At 39.4% G+C, this 19,124-nt stretch overlaps 1 protein-coding gene across 1 annotated transcript in view; it reads left to right on the top strand.

Annotated features, from left to right (window-relative positions):
- The window catches only part of SFMBT2 (Scm like with four mbt domains 2), a 219,919-nt gene that overhangs the window by 135,859 nt on the left and 64,936 nt on the right, over positions 1-19,124 (top strand). The window contains exons 8-9 of the mRNA XM_081091132.1: positions 10,091-10,192; positions 15,687-15,834. Coding sequence (XP_080947258.1) covers positions 10,091-10,192; positions 15,687-15,834 — 250 coding nt within the window. The remainder of the gene's footprint in view (positions 1-10,090; positions 10,193-15,686; positions 15,835-19,124) is intronic.

The following is a 19,124-nucleotide window of genomic DNA, read 5'->3' as shown; positions in this document are numbered from 1 at the left end:
TGGTTATGCCGCTCTATTCTGGGTTCTTGAATCGAAGCTCATGAATTACGTAGCTGGAAAAGCACCGCAGGGGCCGTCTCGTTTTTATAAGTATCGGAGAAAATCTTATAAGAGACATATAAAGAGGGCAGCTTCGGTCAAACAATAAATGTAACTGTAAAAATCACAAACCCCAGATACACAGAGTTCGCTCTAACAGTTGCTTGATCGCAGGAGCCCGAGCACGGCCGGCTGCAGCCTGCCAGATAGTGACTTGCTTGTAATTCTAAACACTGAGCATGTAAGGATGTAGTCAACTTTTGGTTATCTACTCTGCGAGTTATCATTCCCGAGTGGTTCTGTTTGCCACTGATTATTCTGGCTCTCGCCAGTTCCTGCAGTTTCAGGGAAGGCAAGATAATACTAGCGTGAACTTAATGTAATTGGTGGTGGGATGTAGGGAGGGGCCATACATCTCTTATTTATAAAACAGAAACATTTCAAAGTGATTGTGGCGTCATGTTTTAAATATTTTCAGATTGTCCATACTACTGTCTATTAATGAGAATAATTAAAATGGATTATAGTTCATTCTTCTAGGGAGCATGTGATCGTAAACATAAATTGTATGGAGGCAGTTTTTTTTTTTTTCCCTCTAGGAACATGCACGGGTCCCTTGTGAGTTAGGTCATACTCTAATCTCCACGGTGCCTTTCAGGAACTGGCAGTTGCAAATTGCAGCATCTCACGTAGGGAAACTGATGGAAAGAGAACTTTGAGTTCTTTAGGTCTTCAGAGGTTTAAGATCGAATGGAAAATGAGGACCACCTGTGATAGGGGCCGGCACACCAAGGCTGTGTGACTGAACCCCGACCTTCACTGCGCTCCCTCCTGCCCTGAGAAAGGCACCCTGAGGGGATGTGTGTGTTGTGGATGGAAATGAAAGTGCGGGAGTCCTTCTTCATGTCTTCCGACGACCATCCTACTCTGATTCTCCTTGTGTTGCTGGGCATAAAAGTCAAGGGTGTGATTAAAATTTGCCTCTATTTGTCTCCAGCCCCATTTATAACCAAAAGGACCAACATCAACAAACCATAAAAACTCTTACATGACTAGATAATGTTCTGAGTTTTACATTATAAGAGGAATGTATAAGTTTAGAATAGTAGAAACCTGACTTAAAGCTAGTTAATATTTTAAAAGATACCAATCTTGTAGTTGCTGGTGAGATGTCCAGATCCCAAAAGGATAAATTACCCCCCTCCCCTACTCAGCCCAGCATCTTGATTTCCCTAAAAGCAAACACATGCATACATGGCACACATGTGTCCAGTTTGCAAATGAATTTGGGAAATTTAGTCACTTCACCTGTGATTTTGTTCAAATTAGTCCACCCGCCCTCAATTGTTTCTGAGTTTCTGTTGATCCTGAGAGTGTAGGTTCATCAGTGAGGGATAGGAGCAAGGCTGGTTGATTGTATAAGTCCTTGGTCTCATGTAATGGGATCTAGATTAATCCTTGCAGGCCCTCCAGGATAGTGGACAGAGGCACAGAGTAGAAAAATGCAAATGAAGCTATGGGTACTTCATGTGAACTTGCACATCATTCTCCAGTGGACCGAGTTTTAGTTGTACTGACAATAGCTTCCAGTTCTTGAGCGCCAGCAGGATAAGTTGTACTAAGCACTCTCCATACGTAGCCTCACTATCCTTGCAATAATTTGGCACAGTGGGCATTGTTAGTCTTACTGTGTACTTGAAGAACTCACCTAGAAAGAGATAGACCAGGGGAAGTGAGGGCAGCCAAATTTTGAGGGAGACACCTGAGAGCTTACCTTACCAATTCTTTGATCTGTGCCAGCCTGACTGGCAACTGGGCACTTTCCAGCTTGGAGTGTTCCCCACCTGTGACAGAACACAGTAGAGAGGGGTGTCAGCGCCCTAGGTTCCAGCAGCTGCTGTCTGTTCCTGGGAAGGTGGAAACACAGTCAGTCTGCTTTGTGGGGAAGTGTGCTCATCACCAGCTCTTCCTTTTCTCTGAAGGGTGGTATCCACCTGAGGAGACCATACAGGGCTGTTGGTCATATTTCTATGACAACAGTTTAGCTGCATTTAGGGCTATCAGCAGAAGGGGCCTCTAGCAATAATTTTGTCAACCACAGCCTGTCAGTGGATGTGGGGCTGGGAGGGGAATTGACCCACACGGTGTCCACCACACTCTCTTCAGCCAGCAGCACTCAGACTGCTGAGAGCATTGCTGTGGAAACATAAGAGGGTGCCCTCACTTATTGGGAAAGTTAACTAAGCGTGAAAAAAGACAGTGTAATCACTGTGTACCTACACACAAAATCAGCCTTGCTTTTTTCATAGTGGTGCCGTAAATAAGGTGGAATTTCTTGCCACTTACAAATGCTTCTATGGCGCTAAATGGTAATCAATGAAAAGCATTCTCATTGCCCCTATTTTTTTTTTTTTTTAAAGAACTTAGTGTACCAGTTTTTGGACTTCCTGTGAAGTAGGCCTGCTATAATCGCCTATTATAAATCTTGTGGTTCAGGTCGAAATATTTAGTACTACATTTCCTCATTACTATTTTTTAACTTGATTTAATGTATGACTCATAGATAAAACTGCTATTTACAGATGAAGTAAAAATTGGGAAGTGTATGAGTGTTCAGCTTATAGGGTTTTTATTAACATTTTTATTATAAATATTTCATTGGCTAAATTTAATTCAGTGCAGTAGAATTGAAATGTAATAATGCTATTGACTTAATAAATGCTGGCATCCTAATGTCCAGGATTAGATGAAATAAATATGAGAGTAATTTTCTAATGAACATATGAGCACTAAATCACTGGTGAAATAAAAAGGAACAATATGATGAATTGCACTGGGTTTATTTTTAGCATGACATATGTTGATATAAGTAAAGGAATTAAAGTGTAGTTCATTATATATCAATTTGAATGTAATACTAATTAAAACCTTTAACTTCACTGAAGCCTATTCTTAGAAATTATGCAAATTAATTGAGGCCTAAAAGATGCATATGCAATGTTTGAGTTCCCTGTGGACCAAAAACTGGCATGTTGGAACAGACAAAATTATATACTTTGCAGTATTTTCTCGTAAGTATGACATGGTAAATAAGTTTGGTACTTAAAATATGTGGAGGGGGGCTGAATTACATATGTATTTGCTGTTCATTTTATTTTGTAACAACATAAGCAGGAAGAAAGAACCAGAGAAATAAAGGTTGGCGCTTGGATTGCCACCACTGAAGGCAATTTTCTGCAGCTGTGGATTGTGGGATTCAGGTTAAAAGTTTGGTTTCTGCACAGTGAATGATTCACTGCTCTTCCTAACATTAAAATCCTCACCAAATGCATTTTAATTGTGTGGTGTTCATTAGATTGCACTCATTCTCCCCTCTGCCACATTCTTCATATTTTTATATCGTATGAGATGTATTTATCTAATGAAGCCAGGGTGGGAGTCTCTGATGGCCACATCACATTATAACAGCATAACCTACAGTTCTGCAAGCCCTGAAAGTGAATGTGGAGAGGGGAGTTACATTCAAGTCATGTGGGAGGTAGTGGAACCTAAAATGACTGAATGTTCTTTCATTTTTTCCTGTCTTTTCAATTAGCAATACTCTTCATCTCCTGTAGATTAATGCTCATAGTCCTTATCTACACTAATAAAAGAGAAATATGCAAATTGATCGTAACTTCATGACGCTCACAAGCCAATCAGGAGCGAGTATGCAAATTAACTCAAAGATGGCGAGTAAATTTGCATGCGCAGGTGCCGAGTGGGTCGGGCGGGGCGGGATGCTTGCATTGTTGCCATGGTGACAATGCAGGTGTTCCACACTGCCCCAGCCACTCAGGGCCTCTGGGTGGTGGGGGAAGGTGGAGCAAAGGTGGGGCCGGCAGCCAGGGGAAGGAAGGCCCATTCTTGCACAAATTTTTGTGCATCAGGCCTCTAGTCTCTTATAAGAACTTCAGTGTTCACCCCGAAGCTTTGTCACTCTGCCAGAGATGTGGTGGGTGCTTACACACGATGACTAACATTAAGGCAGTTCTGTGCAGTAGTGTTTCTTTAACAGCTATGTTGGATTCTTCCAGAACCAGCAAGAGCCTTTTCCCAGGCATGGTAATCCCTTCAAATGCAGAGACTTTGTCAGAGGCTAATGTTTAGAGCAGTAGGTGACTAGTGTGTACCCAGGAATGCTCTGAGGTGGTTTCCATCTTCTTGACCTCTGTTTCATAGGTGAAATAACATGAGATGTGAGCCCCAGCAACCAAATACACTGCAGTTTGTCCAAAGTTCTTTCCTAGCATTATGCTTTGCATTTATCACTCCTTAGTCATTTTCTAACTCAATTTCATGTCAAGAACCACATGGTCCACTCTTCTCTTCATTCACATACATTAGTGCTTAACCTATAGTATTTTCAATACCATGGACAAATTGAGATTTGTGTGTACTATACAGCCAGGAACATTTTACTAGATCAGATTAACCCATCTGGGTTAACACTGATAACAATATAAGAGGATAGATATCAGTGAAGAATAATTGAAAAAGCACCATAGGCTTAATGCTGCACACATGTTTTCAGTCTTCATTGCTTAAGGGACACATGAAAGCAGTTAATAACAATATTTATCCGTTGCTGATAAAGTTGTGACTGACATATATAAACATTTTGGGGGAAATTTTTAGTGTCAAAGTTCTGACACATCTTTTCCATAGCTATTGAAAAGTTATGAATTAACAGCAAATATTGGAAGTGTTAGTAAATGATCATATTAGTAGCCATTACTTTTAGCTTGCTGATACATGTCTTTGAAATAAAATACTTGGATCCTGTAGGTTGTAAGCATTTTATTTGTTTGTTTTCCTAGTTAGTAATAAAAAAAATAAAAGATCCTTTTGGGTCGTTGCCTCCTAGTATGTTCTCTAACCTGCTAGCTAACCATGGACTTAGAGTCACACCACTCAGATTTGAGTCCTGGCACCTCTTGTTAGCTGTGTCCTTGCTTAGGTAACTTAACCTCTCTGTGCCTGAATTTCTTCACTGTAAGATGGGTACTGCTGTTGTGAGAAGTAAATAATACTATAAAGATGGACTGTACAAGTTTTTATAATATGTTAATTATTATCGTTTCTTCCTGCTTGATATCATATACCCAATCAAGTTATTCTCAATGCTGTCACTGGATCTTGGTAAGAGAGTGTGAGAGTTACTGGGGTTCAGCAGATAATAAAGCTGATGAAACCTTAGTGGAAAACAGAAGTTGATGTACCCATAATCTCTTTTAAATTGTCATTCCACTGAAAAAAAGGTTCCCTGAAAAGTGATTTTTAAGGTAGGGTGATAAGACCATCCTTCCATAAAATAAATGGTATTTTTACTTCTGATCAATATAAAACTACTTTAGGACAAAAATAAAATGTGTAGTGATGAATGTAGACGGGAACGACATTGCTTAAATGAACAGCATTTCTTAAACGAAAGGAGTTTTTCTGTAAGCAATTTAACTGGACTCCAAAATAATTAAATAAACAGTATTTCTTGAATATGACAGGCATATTTGTAAATGTACTAAGGATTTAGTAATCCCTCCTGATTTCAGGAATAACATCATTCTTGATCCAGTCATTGTGAGGTGTGAATGATTCTCTAGAGCTTTTGCAAAGGCCAGAATGTATCTTTTAAACCACAGTGAGTTTTCCATTATCTCTCAGTAGATAATTGGTTCTGTGAATCATCTTCAGGGGCCAGGAACTCTCTCTGCTTAACATAGAAAATGATTAGCTGTGTTTTTATAAATGAATGCATATACTCTGACTTCATTAACAGCCCGAAGTAAATGGTCTACAGGTGATTACATTTGTGTTTCATTGAGAATATCTGTGCCTTTTCTCTCATACACTAATATGAATGTACATATATACCCACACAGAGCTCAGAGGTCTGTGTATTGGCCTATGTTGAAATTCACTGGTTTTGAATTCTTTGCTTATCATAAAAAACTGTATTTTTCATGAGTGTCTAAAGGACTTCGCTTGCCTTTTATATCAATATCAGGCTCAAATCCCTCAATCAGTATTTAAGATCCAGCCTCTCCAACCAAACTTACTGTGCCCAAATTTTTATCATTCTACACATGCTTTTCGTAGTTAGAATTAAGATTTACTCCTATAAACCCTTGGACTACCATCATCAGAGTGGTAATAATTTTTATTTGCAACAAGTAAAAATATTCTGAAGTTTCTTCTAAGCCTGGATCTTTCATAACTGTTCTTTTTCTTTTCCTTCTTTCTTTGATAAATGTAGTATTTTCTGTGTGTGTGTGTTCTGTGCATGATCTAGCAGCCTGCTGTGTGGTACCTCAGTGGTTTCTAATGAATGCTTACTGACTGAATGATAGAACATAGAACTGGAGTGAATGTCAATGATCCAGTTTTTTATGTTTCTTCAGCTCAACTCAGTAAATATTTATTGGGATATTTCTTGGATGAACTCTACAATATAAATGAGAGAGTTCAACATTGACTAGACAGTATTGCATGTACTACCTGTCATGTTTTCTAAAAGTCTCCAATGGCCAGAGGATTCAATTACAAGTTCTTTTTGAAAATATTATTTTGTGTCTGTAATAAAATATTTCTGACATCATTGTTCATGAAAAACCTAAGAATGAAAGTAGCAGATATAGTAAAACTCATCATCATTATGTGGCTTTGCTCCTAAATTAAAAAAAAAATTCCATTATGTTGACTTACCTTTGAAACTGGTGGGATTTCTACATGGTAATTGTAGGATTTTTTTCTTTTTCTTTTTAAATGTTAATTTAAAAAATAGCCTTAAGAAAGTTAAGGCTGGGAATACAGAAATGTATTTTATAGTTTTCAAAGTAATTTCTGAAATCTGGAGTTCAAATTTAACAAGTTATTATAGATAGATATGAATATTTGAGACCAGAGTATAAATTCCTATGTTTGGATGCAGCTACCTCTCAAAATATCTGGCTCCTTTTTCCAGTATATTGAACAAGTAGGTTTAAGAGTTTTCACATAGTTTGGATGTATTTCCACAAGGAAGAAGTTTGTGTGCTTGCAGTTGAAATCTAGTAGAAATAATTGAGGATGTTGAAAATCTGAGCCATGATTGACACAGGGAAAGTTCAAACCTTTGCTAATTAAGCATTATTTTTAAATTGTTTAAAAATCTCTTAATGTCTTCAGAGCAAAATATTGTCAACAATATCTTCACTATTTAAAAATATTAATGTTGTTAATATTTTTTTTATCCCATATATGGACATGTATGATTTTGACATTAATGATTAATGGTATTTTCTGTGTATGAGCAGAGAGGGAGAGACAACCAGTAGTTGACAAAATAAGTGCACAGACTCCAGGAAAGAAGAAAGAAAGTGTGTGATATCTGCACAAAGTGATCCCCTCATAACTTAGAGATACCGCTTGATGCACAATACATCATAATCATCATTAATAATAAACATTTATAATATTGTCTGCAACCCTGAAAGGTTAAGCTTACCTAAGGAGCACATTGCCATCTTAAGCCTTTTTGCGTTATTTCTAAGGAAAGGCAACCAATATCTGGTCACGCTAGACAACTTTGAATAAAATAAGGCAACAGCTAAATGACAACTATTCGTGTAGGGTTCCGGGGGGCCACAGAGTTTTCAACACAGCAGTGGAAGCTGTGATAGAGTCTTTTCTGTAAGGCTTGGAGCATAGATATAAGATAGGTGTAGATTTGGCTTCCAGTCAGTGGTCAAGGTCAACCTGAGAGCCTGGAATATAGAGAGTGTCTGGTGGTCATGGGTCAACTCTTCTTAGAAAGCTTGCTCTACTTAGAGAACAAAGGTGGGAACAGTATATGGGACAAAAAAAGGGGCACACAAGCTGAAATCAATAGAAGATTAAGATTGCAGGCAGGTAGACCAGAAGCCCAGAATACTGTCAGGACATCCTTACAAGGGAAATGCAAAGGAGAAGCCAGCAGAAGAACAGGCAAGAGATGGGAATTGCAAGGACAACTCTGGCGGTGGAGACAGCCAGGAAGAAGTTACAAGTTTTCTATTGTTGGTGAACCACATCTCAAGAATGGTTAGCCTTATAGCTGTGAGTAATGAGAGGGAACTTCTGCTGTAGCAGAGAGAGAAACAGGAGAACTTCTGTGAAAATATTACATTCATCTGGGCATTTTATTAGAATTAGAAATGTGTCATTAGTGCATGAGTGCATTTCTGATTTGTCAAAAAGTATAATGATGCCTGCTTAAATTTGTTGAGTATATTCAGACAAACTTTTATGATGTTATAATTTTAGAATAATTTCTCTTTTCAAAAGGTTACAAGAAAAAAATATTTATCTATAAAATCCACTAATGTGCCTCAATCCCTGTTGATAGTGAGATACTGGGAGTCATGATGTCTGATAGGAACAGGCTAATTCAGATGTCAGTTAGTCATTTTCAGTTTACTACTTTTATCTCAACACCTGTGCTTTCTGGCTTTGCCTTGGCATTATGGTTGATGAGTATTAATATGCATTAAATTCTCTATACTGTTTCTTTTTAAATTTCTTTTCTGGACCCAGCTTCCCCAACTACCTTTAAAAATAAATGCTCTATTTTCAGTATAAAATAATCTCCTGAACCCAAAAATAATTCTGTGTGCTTTTCCTTATATATATAATTTTTATAAAGTGATGACTATAAATTCTTAAGGAATTGATAAAGGTTTAGAACGGGCCAGTTCTTTCAGTGAGTTTTTGTCATATTGCACACTGACCACATCCCTTCTCGTTCTGGAGGTCGAGCTGTTTGTTTCAGCCACACCCAATGCTTACTTTGAATCTATTGGTACAGAGACCTCTGTAGGCTGCTGTGGTGACATGAGAAATGAGAGAGGCCTTGTGGTCTATAGGTGGTTACATTCTGCAACTTCTTTGGTAAGCAGTGGAATGGTAGAGAATTGTATAAGCAATTCTTTTTTTCTAGTCTTGTGTTGTACAACTACCACATTGACCAACTTTTGCCAGGGGAGCAGGCCTGGCCCTGTGGGAATCTGTAAGGTCATCAGAATTGGATGTAGAATGCATAATTGAATTAAAGAGCCACTTTAGATTTGCAGATAAAAGAAAGTAGTGAGTCCCCAGGTGTTTTTGTACTTCGCACCCTGTTGATGTATTTAGAAATAGAGGGATTTATTTGCAGGTATAATTTCCTCAGAGGTAGCCTGCAAATATTTTTATTTAGCCACTACTCTTTATACAGACTTTGAGTTATGAGGTGACCTCCATCCATCTCAGCAAGATAAATCCTCGTACCCAGAGTCCAGCCAGCTTCATCTATGGCTGTCTAGCTGAAGTGGATATTGAAATTTGTTTTCTTGAGAAGACAGGAAAGTCCCACCTCACACACTTAGGTTGCTGTAAGTAAGTTATAAAACTGCCAGACATCTATTAAACTGGAGGTGTTGCTCAACTTTATTGAGCAGGAGTCAGGTTCTGATGGTCTGCAGGGCTATTTTGGACCCTTGTGTGCACACATCTCCAAGATCATAGGCTTGCCACCAATAACTGATAAGCTGTGTGTGTGCTCTTAGACACGGACATAGAGACAAGCTGTATCACCCACAAGGTACTCACTGAAGCCCCATGAAGTAACCCCGGTGGCAAGGGGCCACATTTTCTGAAGATGATGTTTCAGCTGTGTCTTAGATGACTGATCGCCTCTACTACTCTGCTGTGCTCCATTTATGGTGACAAAGAAGATCAAAGCAGTGCAATGTGAATTTTTTGCTTCGTGTAAATTTAAGCATGGCCACAAAGGCTTGTTTCCTCTCTCTTGGAAAAGCAAATTGAGCTTGCAGAAAATAATTAAATCCGCAGTATCTTGCAATAATTAGACATTTGAAATGGGGGGTGGGGGGGGTTTAATTATTTCAATCTGATTTCAGTTGCCCAATAAAATGTTCAAGGATAGCATCCAGACAGTTACCCAATTAATTTACAATCCCAGCTCGTTTAATTTTCGTACCCTTTTTCCCTGCAGGATCATGCAGATTTGCGAAGCCATTTCTTCACAGTTGGGATGAAGCTAGAAACAGTGAATATGAGTGAGCCCTTTCATATCTGTCCTGCATCAGTGACCAAGGTGAGTTTCCCTACCCTTACTCTGTATCTCAACCTCCAGAGTGGATCAAATAAGTCTTTCTACTCAAAGACAACCAGATGAAATGTGTTTGCATAAGGATATGCTACAGTTCCAAGGGAACCTAAGTCAGATTGCCTTCTTTCCCATCCAGTGCTATTTGAAGCTCTCTCTTTATCACTGGTAGCATAGAGCGAGTCTGATCAGATGTCCCCTCATGTAATGGTTGGGGTGAGTTTCACTTGTCTTCTGATAGTACAGTATGTGGACACTCGCGCCCTTGAGTGACTTAGAGGAAGGTTAAAGATGCATGACTGTGAACTTGTTCCTCCTGAACAGATAGTATTTAATATGATTGATCTGATTATATTTCGAAAATACCTGCAAATGGTGAAAAGCAAATTCCCATTGCATTTCTACTTCCTTGTAATCACCTGCTTTCATTGATAAAGGCAAAGTCATGCTTCTGAGATGTGCAAATTTAAAATGAAATTGCTTTTTCATGTAAAAGCATTTTAATTATGGTCCGATAGGCTTTTAAGATTATAATTTTCCTTCTCCATCAAAGACATCTCAATGAAATCAGCTATGGTAACAACTAAAGTATGTGTTTCTACCTTAAGTATCTCTTATAAATGATGGAAGAAACCAACAAACTTAGAACTCTTTTTTTTGTAAGCTTTTTTTTTTAAAATTGGTTTCAGAGTGAGGAAGGGAGAGAGAGAGAGAAAGATAGAAACATCAATGATGAGAGAGAATCATCAGTTGGCTGCCTCCTGCATATTCCCTACAGGGGATCCAGTCTGCAACCTGGGCATGTGCCCTCACCAGGAATCAAACTGTGACCTCCTGGTTTATGGGTCAACATTCAACCAGTGAGCCATACCTTTCATGCATTTTCTAGGGAAGGTAATTAATGGTTCAAAAGTCAATTTCATGGATTCAAACCCAGGTCTCTTGATGCCCACTAACGTAATATTTAATGTTTTAATTCCTTGGGGGCATAATGTTTTAGTCCCCACAAATGGCTTTGCAGATAAATCCCAACCAGCTTTGCTAATTACTAGCTGAATAAATTACTTATATTTTAAAAACCTTAGTTTTTATATCTATACCGTAGAGATTATACCGTCCACTTTATGTCATTGAGAGAAGTGAGGAATCGTGCATGAAGTGCCTGGCACAGTACTTGGCACATGTGAATGCTCAGTAAAATATTAGCTATGTTCACCCAAACCTTTGGTCCCATTTATGGGTACCATGTTATCGCAGTTATCTCCCAAGAAAAAAACATGCCACAGGCATCCGGGCATCCAACTGCTGATCAGACTGTGTTTGGTTCCTGTGGAGAAATGGTCTATCTTACCCTTGTTATCTTACCCTTGTTAGCTGGTGAAATAAAAGCCTGATTGTTTTAGAACTGAATTTTAAGTTTGTTTATTACAAAGTGCTGTGGTGGTTAATGCAAGATACACATCACCAGTTTCAGCAAGGGCCAACCCTACAACTGGAGTCAGAAGCCCAGTGAATCTTCGGCACACTTTATTTTCAACAAACCCACTGAAGAGAAATTGAAGCCTTTCATGTCCCCTTTAAAGCCATGCATATTGCTGAGTTTTCCATCGGCTCGCTGTGCATACATAACTTTTGAAATGAAAATACTACTGTGTGAAGAGGATGATCAAGGTAGACCACAGCTGATTGTCACCACAGTGGGTTGGGATGTCAGTCATTCATAAGCTAAAATGAACTCTTTCATGATCCAACAGAACGCCTCTAATTTTACATTTACTGTCATCTTTCATTTGCTCTCCTTTTTTGGGAAACATTACCAACTGCTGATCAGACTGTGCCTATGGAGAAATGGTCTATCTTGAAATTTGTGATCCAAGAGGAAGAGAAAGAAATTTGTATTTTGATTTTAAAGTATTTGAAAAACTTGATCGTTTATCTACTATGGGCCTTTGTATTTTTTATTGTAGGCAGTGCAAAGAAGGATTTCTTTGTGTGCATTTTTTTTCACTGAGAGTCTTGATCCCTGCAGTACTTTTCCAAATAAATAGTTTCATGATTAATATGAAGAAATCAATTGGGTCTATTTATTCTTTCTCTTCTTATTACAAGAAAATATTTGACTTTAGAAATAAAAACAAAGAAGTTTCTTTGATGTTACTTCACGTTGGCAGAATGTCTCAATTGTATTTGGGGTACAATCAGATGTGTCTTCAATAGCTCACACAATAGCTCCTGTAACTGCCACATGCCTGAGGACCCATAAGCAAGCTGGAGCAGGACTTTACAACCAGTAAACAAACATATGAAATGTATGACACCCAGATGCATAGTCCTAGGATATGATCCTTTTGGTGTCACAGATTGATTTCTGAATTTTATAAAGTTGAAGACACTAAAAAATGGTTAATTCCATTTCAATTTCTTTTTTCTGAAAGAGACTGGATTTCTTAATGCAGTAACAAGTGTTTTAATGTTACTTGAGTCGTGCTTTTTTAAATGTATGATTTGGTAAAATTCGAGAAATAGAGTGGTGGCAGTGTATTACAGAATGTGGAAAATTGTTATGATAATGAAATGTCTTTTTCTCCCCCTTGAAATATTTTCCTTTAATGCCTATAAATTATTTTTTATAACGGTTAAAGTAATTTATCTAAAGAATAACTACATATGAGAAAAATATTGACTTACACTTTGAGTGATAATCTCGAGATTGAAATGCGTGCTATCATGTTTATACACCATCCATTAAAAACCATGTTATTTGAAATGACCTTAGGGGTTCTTTACTGTGTATTCTGGTTGTTGCACATTTGTAGAAAACTAAAGAGTGATATCTTGTTGAAACCCGACCAGAATTTCCCTTTGTTCGAGCAGCGGGTGATTTAGTGATGCCAGCTGCTCATTTATCTGGATATATATCGCCTTGTCCTCATTCTAAGAGGCTGTGGTATCAGCTTCACTTGGAAATTTTTTTTTTTTTTAAGCCAAACAAAGATGCAAATGTGCTTAGCCTGCCAGGGGTAGACATTTACATTTTTATGCCTTTATATAGTTGTACATGTGACGTTGGGATGTGACATACTAATTATAATTAGGTCCAGCCTGAATATCTGTATTTTGTTGCGTGGACTTCCAGTGGCAGTAGTTTGGTTTCCACAGTAAAACAGTTTACTCCCTAAACAAATCTTATGGAGTTTGGGAATGGGAGGGTATTTTCTCTGATTTTTTAAGATACATTTTCATTTTTATATTTCCTGCTTTTTGTACCAAAGATAAAATACTTAAGTCATTCATTCTTATAGACCCCTCCTTCCTTATTGGCCATGTGTTGTGTAATGCATGGACTTGGATGAGCAGCTCCCCAGGTTCAAGATTCTTGTACATGTAACAAAGTATCAGAATAATCTCCACGCAGAAGGTATTTATAAATAAATACGTTTCTATTAACACTGGATAATGTTTTAGAATATTGAGTTTGAGAATATAATGCATTGTGCCGTTATTAGTCATCATAATGAAATTTCCCTTTTTATTTCCTTGGGGCTTTTCTTGATGACACAACTGTTGAAGAAATAAGTAATGTTAAAGCAAATAGATGGATAAGCATGTAGCAGATGCAGTATTAAATGCCCAACCTTTAGCAATGCAGTGGGATTCTGTTTTTGGTGTTTCAAAACAGTGAGTTAGTGACAGATGATGGTGGTGATGACGATATCATCTATAATGTAAAATATATTGCACTGTTCAGAGCTAAAGATACTGGAATTAAAGTCTTGGGCTCTGTTTCTATTTGCTAGCTCTGAACTGCACAGTCTTGGGCAAGTTGGTTCACTGCTCCAGGCTTTAGTTCGAGACCTGTGTGTTGACCAGAAGGCCCAGTGTTTCTGAACCATTTAGCTTCTCTCTAAGTAATAAGTAAGCAAATGTAGTATGTTAAAGGCTACATGAAAAGGAGGAAGATGCATCAGGGAAGGAACTAATAGAGTGTTGGTGGAGGAAGGGAAGATGTGATTTTAAGTAGGGTTGTCAGGGGAGACCCCCCTGGGAAGGTGATGTTTGATCCTTTGCAAAACTTGGGCAGCAGAATTCTATTTACTGGAATTAACATCAAGAAGAACTGAAGTGAATTTCCCCTCCTGCTTATCTTTGAACTAGATTGCGTCCAGAAAATATTTTTTAAATGAAGGAGCCAGGAATCATAGCTTAGGGAGAGTGTCATGGTTTCCCAAGAAAGACTGGCTGCTTTTCTGTTGAGTTGGGCAAGTGCAGTTTTTTCCCTCTGGTCTGTTTTACATACTTGGTTCTCTAGATCCATCATGCTCTTGACTCTGGGGGTTCACCTGCTTTTTGCACCCTTCTTTTTTCATCATCATGCTTTGTTTCTATTTTTTCATGGACTTCTTTTCCCCTTATATCCAGTAGATGATTAGCCAGTTTCTGTGCACAAAGCGTTTTCTCTGCATGGTGGGAATACCTCCATGAGGAACGAAGAGGCCACAGTCCTCAAAGCATTAGGACCTGCTAAGGTAGACAGATGTGATAGCAGTTCTCGGGGGTAAAAGAGGTTGTTCAGTATAGAGATACAAGCCTGATGATTTGGGGGCACAGAGCAGGGGCCCTTTATTCCAACTGAGTGTTTGGGAAAATGTCCCAGCTGTGTTGACTTTCAGGTTGGACCTTTGAAAATGTTCTGTGATTTGATAGACCGACAAGGGAGGGAGTGCGCTGTTAGACCGCGAGAGCACTAAGCACAGGCCTGGTGCGAATGGTTTCCTCTTGGGCGAGAGCAGCGGGTCTCAGCCTGTGGGTCGCGGCCCTTTGGGGGTCGAACGACCCTTTCACAGGGGTCACCTAAGACCATCGGAAAACACATATATAATTACATATTGTTTTGTGATTAATCACTATGCTTTAATTATGTTCAATTTGTAACAATGAAATTGGGGGTCACCACAACATGAGGAACTGTGTTAAAGGGTCGCGGCATTAGGAAGGCTGAGAACCACTGGGCTAGAGGGCGGGGCATTTGGGCGGATGCTAGATGAGCGATACATGAGACTTAGATGAGACTAGAAATCTTCAGGCCAGACCTTGGAGTGTTCTTGAATGACCTGGTGTGAGAACGTGTGTCCCTGCTGTGGACATGGAGAAACCAATTAGACCTTTCAGTGCCCACCTGGCTTTCCCTTGGGCCAGGGTTCGTCTGTCTTACTTCAGCAGTTTGTTTATCTTTCAGCTATGACTATTGGTTTACGTTTTATTCTCTGTCTCACTTACTTTTCATTAATATGACCACAGTGATCAACTCTAACTTTTTAGCAACTGGATCAATTTAGTAATATACGTTGACATGCCGGTTTGTGGTCAAACCATTTTGATGAAATACATTGATTGCATTTGGAAGCTGTGCCAATATTTCATTACTAGTCTTATATGTAATCCCAAGGAACTAACCATTGGCTGCATTGGTTTTCTCTTTCAGGTTTTTAACAGTCATTTTTTTCAAGTGACTATTGACGACCTAAGACCAGAACCTAGTAAACTCTCAATGCTGTGCCATGCAGATTCTTTGGGGATTTTACCAGTACAGTGGTGCCTTAAAAATGGAGTCAATCTCACACCTCCCAAAGGTTTGTGTTTTGTGAAAATGTGCAGGGTTTGAGTGATTCAGGAGGGTGTCATTGTTTATCTAGAGAAATTTATGTTGTAAACAATTTAGAAGTAGTGGAAAAAGAATGTCTTTCATGGTTAGCTTAACATAGGGGTCTGTACAGATTGCTTCCCTGGTGGGAAGTGTAACCTTGGCTTCTCAATCCACTTCTGTAAAGTGAAGTTCCAGGTTAGCGATTGAATGATCGGTGGTTCTGCTGCTCTTGTGTAATGATAGAGGGTAAGTGTTGCTAAGTGATTGAGGTTAAAAACTGCAGAGTGTCTATGAAGTGGCTTTGAAAAGACAATAAATGCTATTGAAGCATTTTTTCTTACATTTTATTTAAAATAAATCAGATTTTCCCCAGAGCCCAGTTGTTCCCAGATATCCAACAATTTGATGCTATAATATTTATCCTATATAATAAAAGGCTAATATGCAAATAGACCAAATGGTGGAACAACCGGAAAAACTGAACAACCAGTCGCTATGATGTGCTCTGACCACCAGGAGGGTTGTAAAGAACATGGCGGGCGTTGGCCATGGTGAGATGGTGGAGCAGGTGAGCGGGGGCGCCAGACCAAGGTGGGGCACCGGTCGCTGTCATTGGGGCAAGCCTCTGGTGGTTACTGAAAATTCTCTGTTCCCGCACACCGCAGTCCCGCCTTGCACTTACACCCGGTCCTGATCACTCAGCACCATCAGTGGGTGTGAGTGGCAGCTTCTAGCCCTGATCTTCCCTGAGGGTTCTTTACCTCCTCCTGCTCCTGAGGGGCAACCGAGGTAGCAGCTGCCACTTGCACCTGCTGCTGGCGCTGGCCCCAATCGTTCCACGCTGTCAGTGGGTGTGAGTGGGGCTGGTGCCGTCAGTGTGTGGGAGCAGCTGCGGCAAGAGTGGGATGGCCAGCAGACGAGGCCGAGGGCCACAGTGGGAGGGGCCAGGTTGGGGTGGAGAGGATGAGACGAGACTCACCCCTGTGCCTACTGCAGCCTTGCGGCCCACAGTTCCTTTCAAGGTGCCTGAATTCATGCACTGGGCCTCTAGTATAGATATAAAAACCTAAGGGACCATTCAACCAGTAGCTATATGCACACTGACCACCAGGCATGAAAACATGGAACAGATTGATGAATATCAGAGGGAAGGAGTGAGGGGAGAGGGCAGAAAGAGATTAACCAAAGATCTTATACGCATACTAGAGGCCCAGTGCACAGATTCATGCACCGGTGGGGTCCCTTGGCCTGGCCTGTGAGGATCAGGCCAAATCCATGCACTGGACCTCCGACATCAAGGGGTCTCAGATTGTGAGAGGGCGCAGGCCAGGCTGAGGAACCGCACTGGGCCTCTAGTATTAAAATAATTAAATTGGGAACTGCATTGCACTAAAATAATGTTTACATTGGGATTCATGCACCACGCTGTAAGTTTAGTAACGTGGTGTGTTATCCCTTATAGGTCTAAGGTTTATTCAAGGAACAAAGCAGTAAGGCAAAAGGAGAGAAGATAGGGAGGAAATAAATGGAATAATAGAAGAGAAAATCAGAAGAGAGTAGAAAAGTAAACTTATGGAGTGATTATAATGAATGCTAGCCTTTCCAGCTCACCAGGCACTGGTTTAGATGCAGTGTTAACCATATTGGCCACAGGTTGAGTTACAGTTTTCCTGGGGCCATCATATACCACGTACCACCTTTAATTGTGTATGTCCAGCTCATCCATGGCGTGCCTGTACTCCACTGGCATGAGTATACTTTGATATTTTTAAGTTTTTATCCTCATTGTTCATCCGTGCTCATTCCCACAGAGGACTTGCTTTTGAGTATTTCCATTTCAGCTGTTGATTCTTCATATTTAGGTTCTGCAGTAATGGAATATGCCCTAATTTTAGAGTACCATGAACTTCTGTGTAACACTGTTTATACTATTTTAAGTGCTTAACTTATTGAATCCTAAAAATGAGGATTGTCCTATGAGAAAAATTAGTCACACATAGACACAGCCACAGGGCAGGAGGTCTGGCTCCGGATCCCGCTCCCTGTAGAGGTGAGAACTCCAGTTCACAAGGCCCAGGTTCTTGCTTGCATTTGGGTACTCACCAAAGACTGGCCACATCCCTGTGCCTCAGCTTTCAGGCTGTCAAAGGGGGACACTCCTGGTATTCCACAGGCACTGCGCAGAATCAAAGAAATGACAAAAGTCTAAGTATTTTTATAGTCCCTTAAATGGCTGTCCAGGTGTTTATAGGATAGAATCTGTGCTGGTGGTAGATAAGACAAGGCCTTTCCTGCTGTGAAATGTTAGCATTGGGTCACTTGTGGAGTTTGAAAGCCTCTTGGGCCACCGTTGTTTCCTTCTAACCCCGTGGTTCTCAACCTTCTGGCCTTTTACAGTTCCTCATGTTGTGACTCAACCACAAAATTATTTTCGTTACTACTTCATAACTGTAATGTTGCTACTGTTATGAATTGTAATGTAAATATCTGATATTCAGGATGGTCTTAGGCAACCCCGGTGAAAGGGTCGTTCGACCCCCAAAGGGGTGGGGGCCCACATGTTGAGAACCACTGAATCTAACTGCTCTAATCACACCATGTGTGCGGATGGGTTTCATGTCGTTGAAGGAAGTCTTTTTCTAGATATCTAAAATGCTTCTTAGTTGGACTTTGCAAATGTCTAGTTAGTAATAAGATCTATTTAAGAATTTTAAAAACATTCGTTGGGTATTTCCTTACATAATGAAAAAAGGGGAACTATTAATACATGCATTTTGGCTGCTTGATTATTTCATGATGGCAGAGGTTTAATGTTTACCAGAATTTTTAAATATATTGCTTATGAATTGTAACTCTTAAAAAGTGTTGTTTAGAAAACCGATTGTAGCCATATTTACTAGGAAAATGTATGTGCTTATTTGGATGATTGCATTTCACGATATTAAGGAAGTTGTTTTAGATTAGTGTACTGAACTAATGTGTAATGAAATGGCTATACAAATGTATTTCCAAGAATAAAACTGCTGAGTCAAGGGTAAAATGCATTTATAATTTTAGTAAAATTTGACAAAATGCCTTGGGTACAGTTTGCCCCTACCTGCACTATCACCAGAATATTAAGTATTTTCATATGTTGAGCTTTTTTATATACCTAACATTTAGCTACATTTATTATTTCTTCTCTGTCACCCAAGTATTTGTGATATATGGTGAAATGAAACTGTCTTCATGTAGTTTTCCAAATTATTTCTTCCCCTATTGAAAATGAAGGATGCC

Source organism: Myotis nattereri, assembly GCF_964212035.1.
Source record: "Myotis nattereri genome assembly, chromosome: 1".
NCBI lineage: Eukaryota > Metazoa > Chordata > Mammalia > Chiroptera > Vespertilionidae > Myotis > Myotis nattereri.
This window is presented reverse-complemented; position numbering and strand designations above follow the sequence as displayed.